The sequence below is a fragment of the Exophiala mesophila genome (assembly GCF_000836275.1).
Source record: "Exophiala mesophila strain CBS 40295 unplaced genomic scaffold supercont1.7, whole genome shotgun sequence".
Taxonomy (NCBI): Eukaryota; Fungi; Ascomycota; class Eurotiomycetes; order Chaetothyriales; family Herpotrichiellaceae; genus Exophiala; species Exophiala mesophila.
In genome coordinates, this window is record NW_015622510.1 from 434,758 (window position 1) to 450,036 (window position 15,279).

The 15,279-nt window shown below is 53.5% G+C and overlaps 7 protein-coding genes across 7 annotated transcripts; 3 read left to right on the forward strand and 4 right to left on the reverse strand.

Annotated features, from left to right (window-relative positions):
* Positions 1-8: 8 nt before the first annotated feature.
* PV10_09102 (uncharacterized protein) lies at positions 9-741 on the reverse strand. Its single transcript, XM_016374213.1, has 2 exons — positions 666-741; positions 9-614 (listed from the first exon to the last, which is right to left on the reverse strand). The coding sequence occupies exon 2, from the start codon at positions 583-585 to the stop codon at positions 148-150; it is 438 nt and encodes a 145-aa protein (XP_016219757.1). The 5' UTR covers positions 586-614; positions 666-741; the 3' UTR covers positions 9-147.
* Positions 742-823: 82 nt separating this feature from the next.
* On the reverse strand, positions 824-2,074 carry PV10_09103 (uncharacterized protein; the record flags this gene model as incomplete). The annotated part of the gene is made up of 2 exons (XM_016374214.1): positions 824-1,206; positions 1,268-2,074. The coding sequence occupies 2 exons, from the start codon at positions 2,072-2,074 to the stop codon at positions 904-906; spliced, it is 1,110 nt and encodes a 369-aa protein (XP_016219758.1). The 3' UTR covers positions 824-903.
* Positions 2,075-2,276: 202 nt separating this feature from the next.
* On the forward strand, positions 2,277-4,497 carry PV10_09104 (uncharacterized protein). Its single transcript, XM_016374215.1, has 2 exons — positions 2,277-3,311; positions 3,416-4,497. The coding sequence occupies exons 1-2, from the start codon at positions 2,370-2,372 to the stop codon at positions 4,229-4,231; spliced, it is 1,758 nt and encodes a 585-aa protein (XP_016219759.1). The 5' UTR covers positions 2,277-2,369; the 3' UTR covers positions 4,232-4,497.
* A 128-nt stretch (positions 4,498-4,625) lies between these two features.
* On the forward strand, positions 4,626-5,485 carry PV10_09105 (uncharacterized protein). Its single transcript, XM_016374216.1, has one exon. The coding sequence runs from the start codon at positions 4,672-4,674 to the stop codon at positions 5,365-5,367; it is 696 nt and encodes a 231-aa protein (XP_016219760.1). The 5' UTR covers positions 4,626-4,671; the 3' UTR covers positions 5,368-5,485.
* Positions 5,435-8,310, reverse strand: PV10_09106 (uncharacterized protein). The gene has a single exon (XM_016374217.1). It carries the CDS (start codon positions 8,263-8,265, stop codon positions 5,746-5,748), a length of 2,520 nt encoding a protein of 839 aa, XP_016219761.1. The 5' UTR covers positions 8,266-8,310; the 3' UTR covers positions 5,435-5,745.
* A 1,001-nt stretch (positions 8,311-9,311) lies between these two features.
* On the forward strand, positions 9,312-10,623 carry PV10_09107 (uncharacterized protein; the record flags this gene model as incomplete). Its single annotated transcript, XM_016374218.1, has 2 exons — positions 9,312-9,542; positions 9,592-10,623. The coding sequence occupies 2 exons, from the start codon at positions 9,312-9,314 to the stop codon at positions 10,621-10,623; spliced, it is 1,263 nt and encodes a 420-aa protein (XP_016219762.1).
* A 326-nt stretch (positions 10,624-10,949) lies between these two features.
* PV10_09108 (uncharacterized protein) lies at positions 10,950-15,279 on the reverse strand. The gene has a single exon (XM_016374219.1). It carries the CDS (start codon positions 13,829-13,831, stop codon positions 11,420-11,422), a length of 2,412 nt encoding a protein of 803 aa, XP_016219763.1. The 5' UTR covers positions 13,832-15,279; the 3' UTR covers positions 10,950-11,419.

The window sequence follows — 15,279 nt, forward strand, 5'->3', positions numbered from 1 at the left end:
ACTGTGAGTCTGTGATGAATTGGTGTCTATTCCCGTGAAATATCAATGTCTACTCGTCTAGGATATATACGGGCTATTGCCCTATCTAAACCTCTCCTCGATCTCTGCATCTGTCTCGTTTCAATGGAGGTCCATCACAGTCTGAACTTAGGAGAACCGATAGATGACATCTTCAAAAGCGTCTGTGGGAAAGACATAAAACCATTGCAGAGGCTCATCGTCTAAATTCCAGATGGCGTGTTCTGCATCCCCTGGGATAAAAACCACACTCCCAGCCTGCACGGCGGTCTCGTTGCCATCGATCTTGACCGTCCCTCGACCTTGGATGATATAATAGACCTCTGCTTGTGCGTGGCGATGGGCACATAGATGACCAGTCTTTGCAGGACAGACGGCGATGCCAGTACTCAAAGAGTCGGTGGGCGTGCGACTTGACGTGAACAGTGTCTTCCAACTGACCTCGCCGCGAGGGAATGTCTCATCAGGCTGAGAAGCTATTTCTTGTTCTGAAAGAATAACTGGGCGGATTGAACGAGGTTGAGGGAAGTTCTGAGGGTTCTGAGCATTCTGAGCGTCCCTAGACATGGTGGCTGTGATCAGAGGGCTACCCAAGCCTGGACTGGTCAGCCTAGGTTCGAAACGAGATTGAGCATTTCCAAACCAACGTTTCTTAATCTTCTGGACTTCAGTCGTCGGAATTGGAGTGACTACTAGGGAACCATCAAAAAGAAGAAAAAGCAGAGTTAACCTATCATGTAAACTCGACATGCCTATCTCTATGCTGTCACCGCTGTCACCGGAGTTCAGCGAGGAAGACGCGGTCCGATCGGGCCGCTCTAGTGACCATCTACTCCATAGTGACCATCTCAGGTCCTTTGTGGAAAGTTGGCGAGGATGGAGCCGCTACAGTTTGTGATCCACCTGACCATCACCTTGATCCAGTTGGATCACCAACTTTCCAAATTGTTTGCCGCTCTTCATATCCATGAAGAGTTCGTCAATACCACGCAAGTTGGTAATGCCCTGGACTGTGCGGGAAATGACTGGATGAATGCGTTTCTCCTCGACAAATTTGACCATGTGGCGAAACTCTTCTCGCGAGCCCATAGTGGAGCCACGGAGATCAATGTTCTTGAGAACGGCAGTCATGGAGAAGGAAATCAGGGGGCCCGTTGTCATGCCGTATGACACAATCACACCACCCTGCTGAAGCAACCGTCAGTTTCAGTGCTTTGCCAAAGATCGACGAGATCAGGTCGACACGTACCTTGAGAAGCTTGACCCCGCTCTGGACGATGTTTCCTCCCGCCCCGTCAATGATAGCATCAAAGTATCTCCTGTCCTCGGGCAGTTGGGCCAGGAGCTCTTGTTCCCACCCCTTCTGGTTGTATTTGACGCCTCCACGGGCGCCCAGTGTCCTGGCCTTGGTCAACTTGGCTGTGTCGCTGCTGCTGACATAGGCATTGATCCCAAATGCCACGCAGTATGCAAGAAGCATCAACGCCACACCACCACCAATACCCGTGATCAAGATATTGCGACCTGCCACGGCATTTCCACTCTTTGTCACCAGAGCCCGCCACGCTGTCAATCCCGTCAGCGGGAGGGCGGCTGCTTCGAGGTCCGAGAGATGCGACGGTGCTTCTTCAACATCGCTCCAGGCTACCCGGATGGTTTCTGCCAGTGTTCCCTTGGGGTTCAATTTAGTGCCGCCCAAGATTTTATAGCCAGATTGGTCTTCTGGACCCTCTGGGGCCTTCTGCCAGCCACATCCTGGGTTGATGATGACGCGTTTGTGAAGCAGAGCCGACGCGGCAGGCGACTTCCCCGTGCTAATCACCGTGCCACATCCGTCTGAGCACAATGGCACATTGAAAGTAGTTCCTGGGTAAAGATGCTGTCGAATGAAGAGATCTCGGTGATTCAGTGAGACGGCACTGAGCCTCACAATCACCTCCTCGTCGCCGGGTTCTGTCTCAGTATATGACCTTATCTCGGTGGGATAGTAGACCTCGCCAGGCCGACCCTCAATCTGACGAATTACTATCGAGCGTCGCGGCGTTTCGACTGCCATGTCCTTTGCCGGCTTTTACAGTCCTGAGAATTCCCAGTCTTATGAAAAATAACAAGGCAAAGAGCGAACGAGGAATTCTATAGGAAATGGACAAAAGGGCACACTGCGGTCCGCCCGGACCGGGTTGGCCACCAACATTACCTCGCCAACTCCTGTCCCACCTCTCCGTGAACGGGGCTGCGTCGATCGACTGGCATAAATATCTACGGAGTAGTATTGAAATGCCGTTCCTTCTTTCCCCCTTGTCACTGCTCCCAAGCCATCGAGACCAAGTGCCTGGAAAATCGTCATCAATATGAAAGAGATCCAAACCACAGCCAGCCCAGAGACATGGGGTCCCGGTACATTCATTGATCATTCGAAGCCCAACGTTCCTGAAGACTCACGACGTGTCTTCGAATTTCTGGCAAGGTCCACCCCAGGTTTCTCACAGGATCCTCGCCTATGGAACTCCCTCACCTTCGAAGGTAGCGCCGAGCCAATTGCGCCCGGCCCGCTGAAAGCCCCTGTTATTGCCGCCGCCTTGAACGCCATGTGTGGAGTTGTCGCAAAGGAGCTTTTAGAGCTGAGGCAAGGTGGCATTTCCGATCACAGGATGACGATCAACACGGATCATGCAGCCCTTTGGCTAGGGACGGCAGGCATCACCAAACGCAATGGCATCAGCGTACCGCAATTGTCGAAAAGTGGAAAGCTGGGCGAGATTTTCCCCAAAGACCTGGAAAAGGATACCTTCAAACCCGCCATCAGATTACGCACTACCGCTTGCTATCCCACGAAAAAGGAGGGAGTCTGGTACCAATTGCACGGCTCGCTCAATGCTGATCCAGTCTTGCAGACGATTGGCTTAGACGTCCAAACTCCATGCAAGGGCCTCGAAGACGCCTACAGAATCATCGGCGAAGAGGTTCGCAAATTTGGACCCGAAGAACTGGAAATGCTTCACGTCCAGAAAGGTCTTTGTGGCAGCATGTGCTACACCCCGGCGTCATGGAGGCAGACGCAAATGCACAAAGAGCTCTCCAAGCATCCACTGGTGAATTACACTCATGAATCATACGCGGTGCCCACTCCTGTCACGCCGCTTCCGATGCCGAGCGACGATAAGCGCCCTCTGGCTGGGATCAAGGTGGTTGAATTGGTCCGCATCATTGCTGGCCCGGTGATTGGCAACACCCTCGCCGCTCTCGGGGCTGATGTCATCCGGGTCAATTGCAGTCGACTTCCTGATTTCAATGTAAGTCAATCGCACTCGATCCTGTAGCGACGGGCCCCAGATCTTTTGCCCGTCACCACCCAGAAGGTGCCGCTACCGGGTTCCAGGCTAACATCCATGGACAGACCCTCCAATTGACGCTGAACGCCGGCGTTCGAACCGCTGATATTGATCTAAGCAAGGCCGAAGATCTATCCAAGTTGAAAGCACTAATTCAGGAAGCGGATGTTTTCGTCCAAGGCTATCGACCGGGAGTCTTCGAGAGGAAGGGCCTAGGCCTCCATAAAATCCTGGAGATGGCCAGCAAAAGAGGCAAGGGTATTATATATGTCGAGGAGAATTGTTACGGACCGGATGGTCCGTTTCACGATCGACCTGGCTGGCAGCAGATCGCCGATGCTGCGTCTGGGTGCTCGTACGTCACTGGGAGGTATCTGGGCCACACCGACGGCACATGCGTGCTTCCAGCACTGCCTGTGCCTGACATGCTGACAGGGTTGATTGGCGCCATAGGCACTATGATGGCCATCCGGGACCGCGCCCGTCAGGGAGGCTCATATCACGTCTTCGCCTCGCTGATGGCTGCCGCTGCTTTCCCTCTGGCGCCTGAAGTTGGCCTGTATCCTCTCGAGGTCACCCGAAAATGCGATCAGAGGTTCCAATGGGGCCATGTGGATGCGTCACTTTTTGTCCTGGAGCTTCTCTCGGTCGTGATCGATGCGTGGCAGAGAGAACTCCCAGAATATTTTGGTCCGGACTCACCTTGGCTCACTGAGCTGAAGGGAGAATGGGGCAACTTTGAACTTCTCAAGCCGGTATTGCAGTTCACAGACTCAAAAGTGTCGCCTCGGTGGTTGACGGCGCCTGAACCAAATTGCCGGCACGAGGCTCACGAGATCTCATTCGTTGAGTCGAATGCTCCAGTTTTGAATGGGCATTGATGGTGGAACGATGAGGATGCCACCTATTTCAAGGTTGGAAAATTATTATATGTAGACATGAACCTGAGACAGCGTCTGAGTTGTTGAAAGATCAGCCCGTCCAGTGCGTGTCACCGACAATCCACGAGGGGAAGGATTTGATCCAATGGACATACTCCGTAGTAACGATAAGTGATAAGCGTATGGGCAGATCACCAACCCAGGGAGATATGCATAATTACCTAGGTAGTCTTGAAACGACAAGAGATGTGAGCACTGTGGAGGGGGAGATGTATATATTAATTCCCAACTTGGCGGTCAGTGGGCGCAAGTGGGCGCAAGTGGCCGCTCAAGAGTCAAAGGTAATCAATCCTTGATTAAATCCCACAAACATCTGCTCGGCAGAACTCCGTGACCCTCTTTGCTCTATCATAAAGCCTCTAACTATCCCGACATCGAGAATGACTTCTGGTCTTGATGGGCAAACAACCCCGCCACCACACCGACCCTGTCCAGTATTCGAATATGAGATTGACGGCAGTGTTGAGGTATTCAATGTACCTCTTTCACAGCACATTGCCCCCCAATCGAGTTCCGGGTCTCAATACAATCTCGTTGCTAATGGCGCCATTGTCATCGTGACCCCGATGCGGGAGTCGCAGTCGCAATCCATGAAAGATGACGCATCAATGGTCAAACCACGTGCCAAAGTCTTGCTCCTGCAAAGGTCCCAATCTGACTCGATGCCGACCAAGTGGGAGATCCCCGGCGGTGGCTGCGATGATGACGACCCATCCATTCTCTACAGCGTGGCCCGAGAGCTATGGGAGGAAGCCGGCTTGAAGGCAACTCGAATCGGCCCCGTGGTCGGCGACGTCCACACCTTCAGCGTCCGTCGGGGCCTGGTTGGAAAATTCTGCTTCCTTGTCAACGTCGAGTCCACCGAAACTGATGAGGGTTACCCGCGTGTCACCCTCGATCCCAACGAGCACATGGCCTATCTCTGGGCAACAGAGGACGAGGTCATAGATGGCCGTGTCACCGTCGACCAACACACTCACGTCCAGATCCCCTTGACCAACCCCGCCTTCTGCCATGTCCTCGTCGACGCTTTCCGCCTCAAAAGAGATTATGACGCCAATAAAGCCCGAGCATGAAGCAGATTTCCCTCCTAGACGTTGCATCAACCGTTGGACTTTGATGGGCTGGAAGGAGCAATTACCGCTTGTTCACATAGTGCTATGTACTCGTTTCTATCATATTAGGCAATCCGCTCATTCACTCCATCTCAATGCTATCGTGTTCTCCGTCAATGAATGTTGTCCGACCGAGACCCTGTCCAACCAAGGCCTCCATAAAACGCCGTCAGTCTATCCTTGTGCTGCGTAGCGGTCATCCCATATATACACATAATCCGTTTATAAAGTATCCATTATCCCATGCCATCTCGTGCCTCCTTTGTATCTCGCCATCACAATCATTAAAAGTCATTATCCCGAAATGGCGTGTTGGGGGAAAAGCAAATCATATCGACATCACTGGCTGCTACCAGATTTCCGCGCAACCGTCGAGTACTCAAAACTGTCGTGTTCGTTGTAGACCATCAGCGCTTGACTTCCAGGCCGCTGCATCCGGTCGATGCCTAGATGCTCCTTTCCGTCTCGGCCCACGAATATTCCAAACCCATACTGCGTTCCAGCCCTTCGGGCTGGTTGTCGAGACCGCCGCACCAGGCGAGACTTCTCCTTTGAGCCTTGATCGCCAGTCAGTCCTGTTGTCGGTGTTGCTGGCGAATCCGAAAATCGCTCAATTAGATCTGCCTTGGTCCGCACGTTCTGTACCAACCCATCATCCAGAAGCGGGCTAGCATACAGCCAGCTCATGATGCCGGCAATAGTGTTGAACGAGTGGGGAAGGTAGCGTTTCCTCGTGGGCCATACAGCAAGATATGACAGCGCGTAGATGCCGCCAATGACACAAAGTGCGATATACCCGGGCATACTTGCTACCATCCGCACTTGGTCCCGTTCAGAAAAGTGCAAAGCAGTGAATACTCCGCCAGAAAGAGTGGGGATCCAAGCAGCGAGCACGCCGATGAAGCTGACATATGCCACGTTCCAGTCGCCGTTGGCCAGGGCATGAACCACAACTCCTGCAGGCGTCTGAGACGGGTAGTGAAGGAGGAGCGAATGTTGCGCATCCGCACCTCCTGGCCGGGAAAGGTTGCAGAAGGGTTGGGCCGCGCGAAAGTACATGTCTATGGGTTGCCATGCCAAGAAAAGGACGGTTCCGAGAAGACAAGGGAGGAAACTGTAGAGGAAATTGGCGGGTGAGAACCCGCCCGAACCCGTGACTGATGATAGCAGTGGATCAAATCCGTCCTGAACAGCCCGGTTGACAAAGCTGACGGTCAGAAAGGCTATCAAGAGAAGAACTGCGGCAATGATCCAGGCCAAGACTGCAGAGTCACGAAGGAACCAAGGCACCCACCGATAGCGGATGAAAGGGGAGTGGACGTTTCGAGCAAAGTTAGACCCGTACGAGAATCGCTGGGCCTCGAGGTCGGACTTGTCCTGGCTTTGGAGTAAAGCGTCCGAAGATCTCTCGACTAGCGGGGGTCGATAGGACAATCGTTTGATGGGCGCAAACTCTTCTCCAATGGCATGGAATACATCGGCGCGTTCTGAAGTGGTCCAAAAGCCCATTCGGACCACCCGTGGAGGGATGTCTCGGCCTGGTTCTGGAGAGACCTCGGTCTGCTCAAAGTCTGAGACCAGATTCGACCGTCTGAACAAACAAAGCATGTCCGCAATGGACACTGGATCCCACAGCATTGCCGACTGACTCCGGCGGAAGCGGAACAGACAGAGCAAAACACTGGCGGAGAGAAGACTATACAAGGCCACCAGAGTCCACCCTACACCGCGGACAGTTGTCCATCGAAAACGAGGGGTTCCATCGTTTGTGATCCACTGTGTTTGAAACAGACAACTCAACAAGGGAAGGGTCAAGAATGTCGACCAAAAGACAATGGAGGCGGCTCCCAGTAAAGGTTCACGCCAGCGGAAAAACGAAAGGTCGGGGAAAAGGTAGTTGGTGGGTATGGTTCTGAAATCCTGCAGGATATTGTTTCTCCGAGCACCCGACGACATGGAGAAATAAGGCAGGGAGCGATAAATGGCGGCCTGGACGACGAAAAGCCAGAGAAGGAGAAAGGATCCGAGGAGCTGTGGAAGGTATTTGAAGACGAAGTATCGGGGCGAGGCATTACCATCGTAGTCATACAGGCCATGGTTGCCAGATGCAAAAACAAGGTTGAATATCAAGGCGGCAATCATGAGCAGGATAAGGAGTAGAAATGTTGCAAGTGGGTATAGTCGCAGGGGCGTGGGAACAAAGCCGAGTTGCTCTCGAAGTTCCTTGGACAGGTCAATGGGAACCATAATTTCCTGAGCCACCGGTTTCCTTCGGACTGGCTGGGGTTTGGGGCTGGATGGCTGTTGAGGAGGTGTGGGAGGGGGAGGAGATGGTGTTGGAGTCCAGGATTCTGGAGTGGTGGGCTGCAACTCATCCACCGAGGCGAGAGGATTGGCGTAGCGTTCGGGTGATGAGGTACTGTGTCTGCCTCGGCCTGTGACATCCTCATCTCGCGTCAATTGCTCGATGGCAAATCTGATGTAGGGGGTGTCGTCAATACCCGGTGTGGGAGGGCTCATCTCGTCAAAGTTGGAGAGCATACGAAGAGTCCTCTCGCCACCAGCATTTTGGCTAGCTCTGATGTTCAAAGGGGCGGGGTGGATGGCACCAGGTCGTGAAGGGAGTGTCATCTCGGAATCGTGGGCGTAAGGTTGCTCGGCTGGAGAGGGGATGCGGGAAGGGGGTGTCTCATAGCTTTGGACGCTGGCGTCGTTGTCCGAGTGGTGACTAAGGGCGTCGGAAGCATAATCTGAAAAGTATTCGTTGGAGGCAGTAGAAGACTTGAGCGACTGACTTCTGCGATACTCGGGTGTGGTGCGTTTGACGGTGTGGATGGGAGGGTCTGCAACCACGTTCATGCCTTTACCGAGATGGGAACGAGGTGAAACAATCAAGAGAGATTCGAAAGACGGGAATGACGGAGAGAATTGGAAGATAGTAAAGAGACATGGTTGAAGTAGAGTTTGAAGATTGAAAGTATAAGACACTGGGTTGGCGGTCGAGGCTGGGAATCATTTGGTGGTGATGACCAGGGTAGGGTGGTTGGGTATTTTGAGGCTTGCGGAAGCCAATTCCCAGCCACTCTAGTACGCTAAGGACCAACCAGAGTGAAACACATGGTGGGATGAAAATCAGGGGATTGTGATGGCATTGAGATAGAGTCCTGTACTGTGAAGCATGATTCCTTAGCAGAACCAGCACACGGTCCAGGTGTTCATGATCAAGGTTGAGGAACGTGCTTGGTGATGGACCGTGTGGAGGGACGAAGAGGATCGAGTTTGGCTGCGGAGACTGCAAGGGACGGGCCTGTGCGGTGCCAAGGCAGACTAATCCAATTTGGGGACAGTCACAGCCTCGTATCTGAATAAGGGTAAGCGCAGCCTGATGCCTTGATCCTTGGCAGAGTCTGGACAGTTTCAGGCTTCAAGACACTTTTCAACTCATCCCTCAGCATGGTACAATGCTACCGTCTCACTATTTACTCAACACGAGATTCATTCCGCAGAGATTGCAAACAGACGCAATGGTGACTTACTACCCACCACTACCGTCCACTGCCATGTTCACTCCATTGATGATGCAGTGCTATTCTGAATCGTCATTCCCTAATATAATAATCAACGAGGTAAGGTCCCTGAGGGTAAGTATCTCACTATTACATTCAGCAGGCACTTCGACTGTCTTCTGCGTCAGGAGCGATGCGCAATATCTTCCCAGTCAAGGTAGGAACATCCATGACAATGTCGTCTTCAACCTGACCATCTCTTGATCCAAATGCCTCACCTCGCCTCACCTCGACTTCTATCTCTTGATTACTTCATCCTGCCCTGCTTTTTATTGTTTATCACTTTTCTCTTCATCTTTGCACATCCTCTTCCTCACTGTCTGTCTCCACCTACTCATCATGGCCAACACTTGCCTTATCCTCCTTGTCCTGTCTTTTCTTGTTGCCTTCACCGCAGCTGCGCCAGGTAGGCTGCTCCGCGACGACGCAGCCGATCTCCATCGAGATGTGGACAATTATTTCACCAGACACAATCGCCTCCTCTGCACCACCAAGAGGTGTTTGTTTGGCCATGCAACTCTTGACTGGCTGACATTCACTTGCATCTGCCCAGATTGGAGTCAAGACCTGGTACATTGTCTCTCCTTCACCAAGACCTTGACTCACACCTCGTTCAAAGTTGATCCATCCTTGTTTGACCACAACCTGCGACAACACCGTGAATCCCGTGTACTCGATCCTCGATGATGCTTGTATTTGTGATTCAAACCAGAATCTTGGAATTGATGGGGTTGAGATCGACGACCTACCCAACCCCACGTCTCCGTCAATCCACCTTCAACCTCGCCAGCAGCCTGAGACTAGCTGGAACAAAATCGACGCACCAATCCCTTCCTACCTCCCGCCTCCGAAAGAGCCTACTACCCCCGAACTCTTGAACCAGTCTCTCAATGTCCAACCGCAAAATACTGCAACTATCAGCTCCATCATCCCTGACTTCAACCTGGGTATCTTCCATATCTTCCTTCAGCTCAATGGGTTGGTCGCCGATCTTCTGGCGGTCAATGCTAGCGTGAATCTAGCCTGTGCATCCATTGGTCTAACTGACCCTCAGCCCAACCTTGCCCTTGTGCCCAAATTTGTCAAAGATGGACAGGGCGCCCCTCAAACTCTAATCGCCGATTGTGAAGTCATTGCTGTCAACATGTATACCCCGGAAGTTGTCACCTGTTGGGTTCAAAAATTGTCCGATGGAACCATCTACTCGGTACTCGCAAGCAACAAGGTGCTCGATATCAACAAGATGGACCTCGGCCTCAGTGTCGCTCTTGAATGGGTTGTCCTCCAACCAACACACAAGCGTGCTCCTTCAATATGGCCAAGCAACACAAATTATGTCTTGCCGCAGAAGCGTCAGATCTTTGCCGCTCACTGTGGTCTTCCTTGTCCCTTCTATCACATGCGTATGATCCAAGGCACCGATGGTTATTGTGGTTGCATGTTCAAGGGGGCCGATGAAGAGTTTCGATTAGACCGCCGGACCATGACCGAGCCAAATGTCCATACAGCCATCATGACCGAGGAGGCATGTTCAGCCATGACGTGCTTCCGTGCAAGTCACAAGGCTGCCATCTTCAACCCCTTCACCCGGACCTGTTCGTGTGTCAGCGACCCACCCATTGAGTCCATTCCTAGTGCATGGATCGGCTAGGGAGAGGGAGATTATGGTCGACTGTCGTCACCTTGTTGGAGCCTTAAGAGAAAGCATGATGTTTATCTGGAAGAATGTGTAAGAATGAAGCGTCCCTAGAGGGATGCAAAAAAAGAGGGGGGCCGAAGATGACGTCGTCAGAGATCTTTGTCCATTGGAACTCCACTTTCATGAAGGGTTCTGGATTGGGTATTGTAGTGGTTGGGGATGGCGAGAGAGGGAATAGTCTCTCTCATATGAATACATAATGCATGGATGGCCAAAAACACAAGAATGACAGACACCTGACAGACGCGGCATAGAGTGAGAGCGTAGGGCGGAATGTGATTTCACAAAGGTTGCCATCACCCTTGAGACCTCCCATGACTAAATAATAAATCTAGTGTTCTGGACGACGCTGCTACATGCCTCATTGTTGAAGCTCTGTCTACCTAAAGCTGTCCGCCAGCTTAGCAAACGTGTTTGCCGTCCTGTTTGCGCCCATCTCTCTTCCTATCGCTGACATACTCTCGACGATCCTCGTCTGCCATCACATCCCCCAATATACTCACATCCTGTCCGATCCCAAACTACCGCATTATGCAAGATGCCGCCCAGTGCCTTTTTGGAGTTGATACAAATTATGTTGCACATTCAGTCGATGTCGAACCCTCGCTTTCACGGTAGAGACACACACCCAGGGTTCAGAATTATTCTCTGCCCGCTTTTCCACGCTCCAATCGTCCTGCTGTGGCAATCTGACGGCGTCTAAAATGTCTACGAGGCACACTGACCCCGTATCCATTGGTTTGATGTTCTATCTCCTGACATTACTCCCACCAAATCCTGCCGCGGTGGTCGTGGGCAAGGGTAAGCCCTCGCTCGGCGAGAATGGGCCACCACCGCCGCTGATATAGCTGGTCCGACTCGGCGATGTTCTCGCCGTTTGCTCCTCGATAATATCGCTCAGGCGCGTCGGGTGCCGATGTCGTGGTTGGACATTAAGGCTCTCCCAGCCCGTTCCTGGCGGATCACTTGAGCCGTAGCCCGCACCTTCATAGTCGGGAGACATGACCTCCTGACCCTGTGGGATCGGAGGCAGTGCAGATGGTGATGATCTCGGTACCGCACCGGTCCCGCTAGTTGGTGGGGACGACAGGTATTGATGCTGCGACCCAGATTGCTGTTGAGGTGGCCGAGGCCGAGTTTGGTCTTGTTGTTGACGATACTGAGCTGCATACGTCCTTTCCCGCTCGGCGTCGGCAGTATGGTCGTCATCGTCGTCATCGTCATCGTCGGGCGATATGGGAGATGATGGTATTTCGCCAACATCACTTTCCCCTCGAAGCTGGTGTTGACCGAGCCCAGACGCCGTGCCTGTGGACTCGTGAGCGGCTTGACGGTACGGAATCCGTCTTCCACGGTCATCCCTGGTGTAGGTTCCATCAGGATTGATATGGTATTCTTCCTCCGAAGCAGCGGAGCCTGTGGAGGGGATGAAACTTCGATCTGTGCCCGCGGTGCCGGAACGTATCGGTGGGGGTTGCGAGTAGGATTGGGATGGCAATTGCCCGATTGCTCCACTGGTCACAGCTCGTGCGGCGGCGATTGCGGCGGCAGATGTGGGGGGCTGAGTAGCGCGGGGAGATGGGACTGTGTAAAACTGTGAGTCGGATTCATGGCGTAGTGGATGTTGCTGCTGTCGCGATGACCGAGTGCCGTGATGAGATGAGTCGGTGTAGGGGTCAGTAACGGTGGGAGAGTGTTCAGGCTCGGGCCCCCCGGGTTGAAAACTGAACTGGCGAGACTCCTCGCCAGGCGAGTCGAGTGACGTGGTCGTCGTTTGGCTTCTCGAAGGGGGGCCCTGTTGAGAGACGGGGAGTGGCATTTGGTCTTGTGCACTCATGCCTGAGAGAATCCCAGGCCCGGCGCCGACAACTGGACCGTCTCGGGTCTGAGGGCGCTGGATGGTTGAGATCTGACGGGAAGGCAGACCTTGCATCGGGACGACTTGGACGCCACCAATGAGTGTCGGTTCGCCAGATCGCAGCGCGATGGTTCTCTCTCGTTCCTCTTGCTCTCGGCGACCTAATTCTTCCCATGCTCTTCGTGCTTCTTCTTTACTGATCTGAAGCTCTCTCCGCATCTCCTTGACCAGTTCCTCGGCTTTGGCCTGCTCCGCACGTGCCGCCTCTATGGACGTGGAGCCTTGCGATCGCGCTTCTCGCTCAGAAGCCAACTGTTGTTGCAGTTCGGCCTGGCGTGCGGCAGCCTGCTCTTGATCGTTGCGAGTTTCGAAGAACCAGCGTTGAAACTTGCGCTCCGAGGACGCTCGCAATCTCTGCAACTCAACAACGGCGTGAAACAAATTCGCGCCGGCGGCGGAGAGATCTTCGATCTGTCGGGCAATCTGTCGGTCGATGGGCTTGGCGGCCAGCTCATTTTCGTTCTCCTGCAAACGACGAAGAAACGATGAGACCACGCCTTCCCAGTGGGAAGAAAGTTCCTCCCAGCGGTCAAAGGCGTTGGGGAACCGGGCTCGATTGGCCTGGGTTGTGGGTGCAGGTTGCTGCTGCGCTACGGGTTGAGGAGGTGGTTGGTGTGGAATGTTTGATGGACCGGGTTGGATGGGAAGTGGTTGTTGTGGCTGTGATTGATCTGGACGAGTCGTGGGCGCCGGCCGTGCGGTTGCGGGGATGTTCAATTGATCATAAGCCTCGGTTCGATTTCGTTGTGTGTTTGCGGATATAACACGCTGAATTGGCGGTTGTTGGCCCGGCCTCTGCTGTGATGCCATTCTGGTGTGGGAAGGGTCGGGCATGGGCGGGACATTCTCTTGCCGTCTGGCGGAGGTTGGGAGCTGAGTTGATGATCCTACCGCAGGATTGGTTTGCGTAGGTTGGTTCGAAGCCCTCCGGGTGGTTCTTCTTGTGTTGGGGTCATCCACAACGCCAACAAGTCGTTCTTCTGGCTGTCTTCTGCTCTCTTCTTGTTCGGCCTGCTGTAGCAGTTGTCGTTGCTGTTCACGGGCGGCTTCATCTGCTCTGCGAGCTTCCCTAGCCCTTCGTTCACGCATCACCTCTGTAGGCGTCCGGTATCTGGGAGGCCTCGTCGGGGTCGGTCCAGGGTCGGCGGCAGCAGCCGCTGTCCGAGCCGCAGCTCCTCCATTTTGAGATCGACCTGATGCAGCGAGTGGGCCGGACGGGTCTCCCCGAAGCAGATCTGACATCCGAGCCTGCTCTTCGAGCAAATCGGCGGTCAGAGGTTGGGGGTTGACACCGCTGCCGGATCTGATGGTTTCCAACGCAAAGACGATGGCGTCGTGGGTGGATCTGGTGATGCGGGTGGATCGCTTGGGCCAGAAGGTGGTGTCTTGAACGAGTCTCTGGAAATCACGAGGCGAAGCGGAGGCGGATTCGTCGATTCGGAGGGGAGGTGTGTCGGGCCGGGACAGAGGTCTTTGGGTCGGCCGGGGAGTGACGCGAGGACCGAACGGAGAATGTCTAGGCCTTGGAGCAAGTGAAAGAACTCGTGCGTGTTGAAGTTTAGGGGTGCGCCGGAGGGTACGACTCCCACTAGCGGACGAGTGGGAAGATGGACGAGAAGGGGAGAGGGCGGGTGGAAAAGGTTGTTGGCGTTGTGGAGGGAGGAGAGGAGGGTCTTGAGGGTCGTAATATTCGTAAAGGTCGTCAAGGTGAGGATGGTGCTGGCGCGACAATTCGTCAGATGGGAGGAGAAGCGAGGGTTCGAATGACTTCAGGGTGGGAAGCGCTCACAGCGCGAGCACAATGGTTGAGAGATCAATTTGGGAGAAAGGATAGCATGGAGAGCAAGGTGGTGGAGGGAAGAAAATGGCTGGCTAGGTGCGGAAGGTTGATTCCAGGGCCCAGCAGGGTGGTTTCAAGGTGTCAGCGATATGAGAGAGAGAGGCATTGAGTTGAGGAGGAGGAGCAGGAGGAAGGAGAAAGCGCAAAAGGCAAGAATCGGTGGTCGAGAGTGAGTTGGCTGTGAGGTGAGTCGAGAATGAATTGTGGTGTGGCTGGTCCAATTCGCAGTCGAGATCAATCTCCCAGTTGGTAAAATCCGCGAGGCTGGGGTTTGGCCCAAATTATTAGTGGTTTAACAAGACTGAAGTGATGAAGCCAGAAGAGACGAGGGATGGTTTGCAGATAGTCGAAGCGACATGAGACTCTTTCTCTTTTTTTTTGATGTCTCAAGTCAACAGGTTGGAACGAGCGTTGGGTGATGGGGTTCGTGCGGGTTACCTTTGAACGTGGTGTGGAGGCTCCAGGCAAGATCCGAGCTTCTGTGAGGGCACGAGCCAACTGTTTGCATGATTGAACTTCTGGCAAAATGAATGGACGGTACTATAGGTGCAGGCGAAGCTGACGACGTCGAAGCCGACGCAAGCGAATGGGACACGAGGCAATACTCGAATCCAGATGTGTTCTCTAGAAGTTGGTCAAGTGTAGACAAAAATGGGCGTAGGCGAGGGCGCGTTGAGTGGTGGCGAAGACCGAGGGACATGGCACGGGGGGCCAAGGTCCAGCAGCATGCTCATACAAAACAGGACAGAATAGTAGTGGCAACGAGTCGTCCGAGTATTAATGCTGGCGAAACGTCAGCTGAAGCTGGGCTGATGATACATGCACTGAAGGCAAAGTCATGATCGTCGAC

Excerpts from the sequence above, each read along its gene's own strand:
- PV10_09108 (XM_016374219.1), bottom strand. The coding sequence starts at position 13,831 with ATGTCAGATCTGCTTCGGGGAGACCCGTCCGGCCCACTCGCTGCATCA.
- PV10_09104 (XM_016374215.1), top strand. The coding sequence starts at position 2,370 with ATGAAAGAGATCCAAACCACAGCCAGCCCAGAGACATGGGGTCCCGGT. Across the intron at positions 3,312-3,415 it reads GTCGACTTCCTGATTTCAAT|ACCCTCCAATTGACGCTGAA; the intron begins GTAAGTCAATCG and ends ATCCATGGACAG.
- PV10_09102 (XM_016374213.1), bottom strand. The coding sequence starts at position 585 with ATGTCTAGGGACGCTCAGAATGCTCAGAACCCTCAGAACTTCCCTCAA.
- PV10_09105 (XM_016374216.1), top strand. The coding sequence starts at position 4,672 with ATGACTTCTGGTCTTGATGGGCAAACAACCCCGCCACCACACCGACCC.
- PV10_09106 (XM_016374217.1), bottom strand. The coding sequence starts at position 8,265 with ATGAACGTGGTTGCAGACCCTCCCATCCACACCGTCAAACGCACCACA.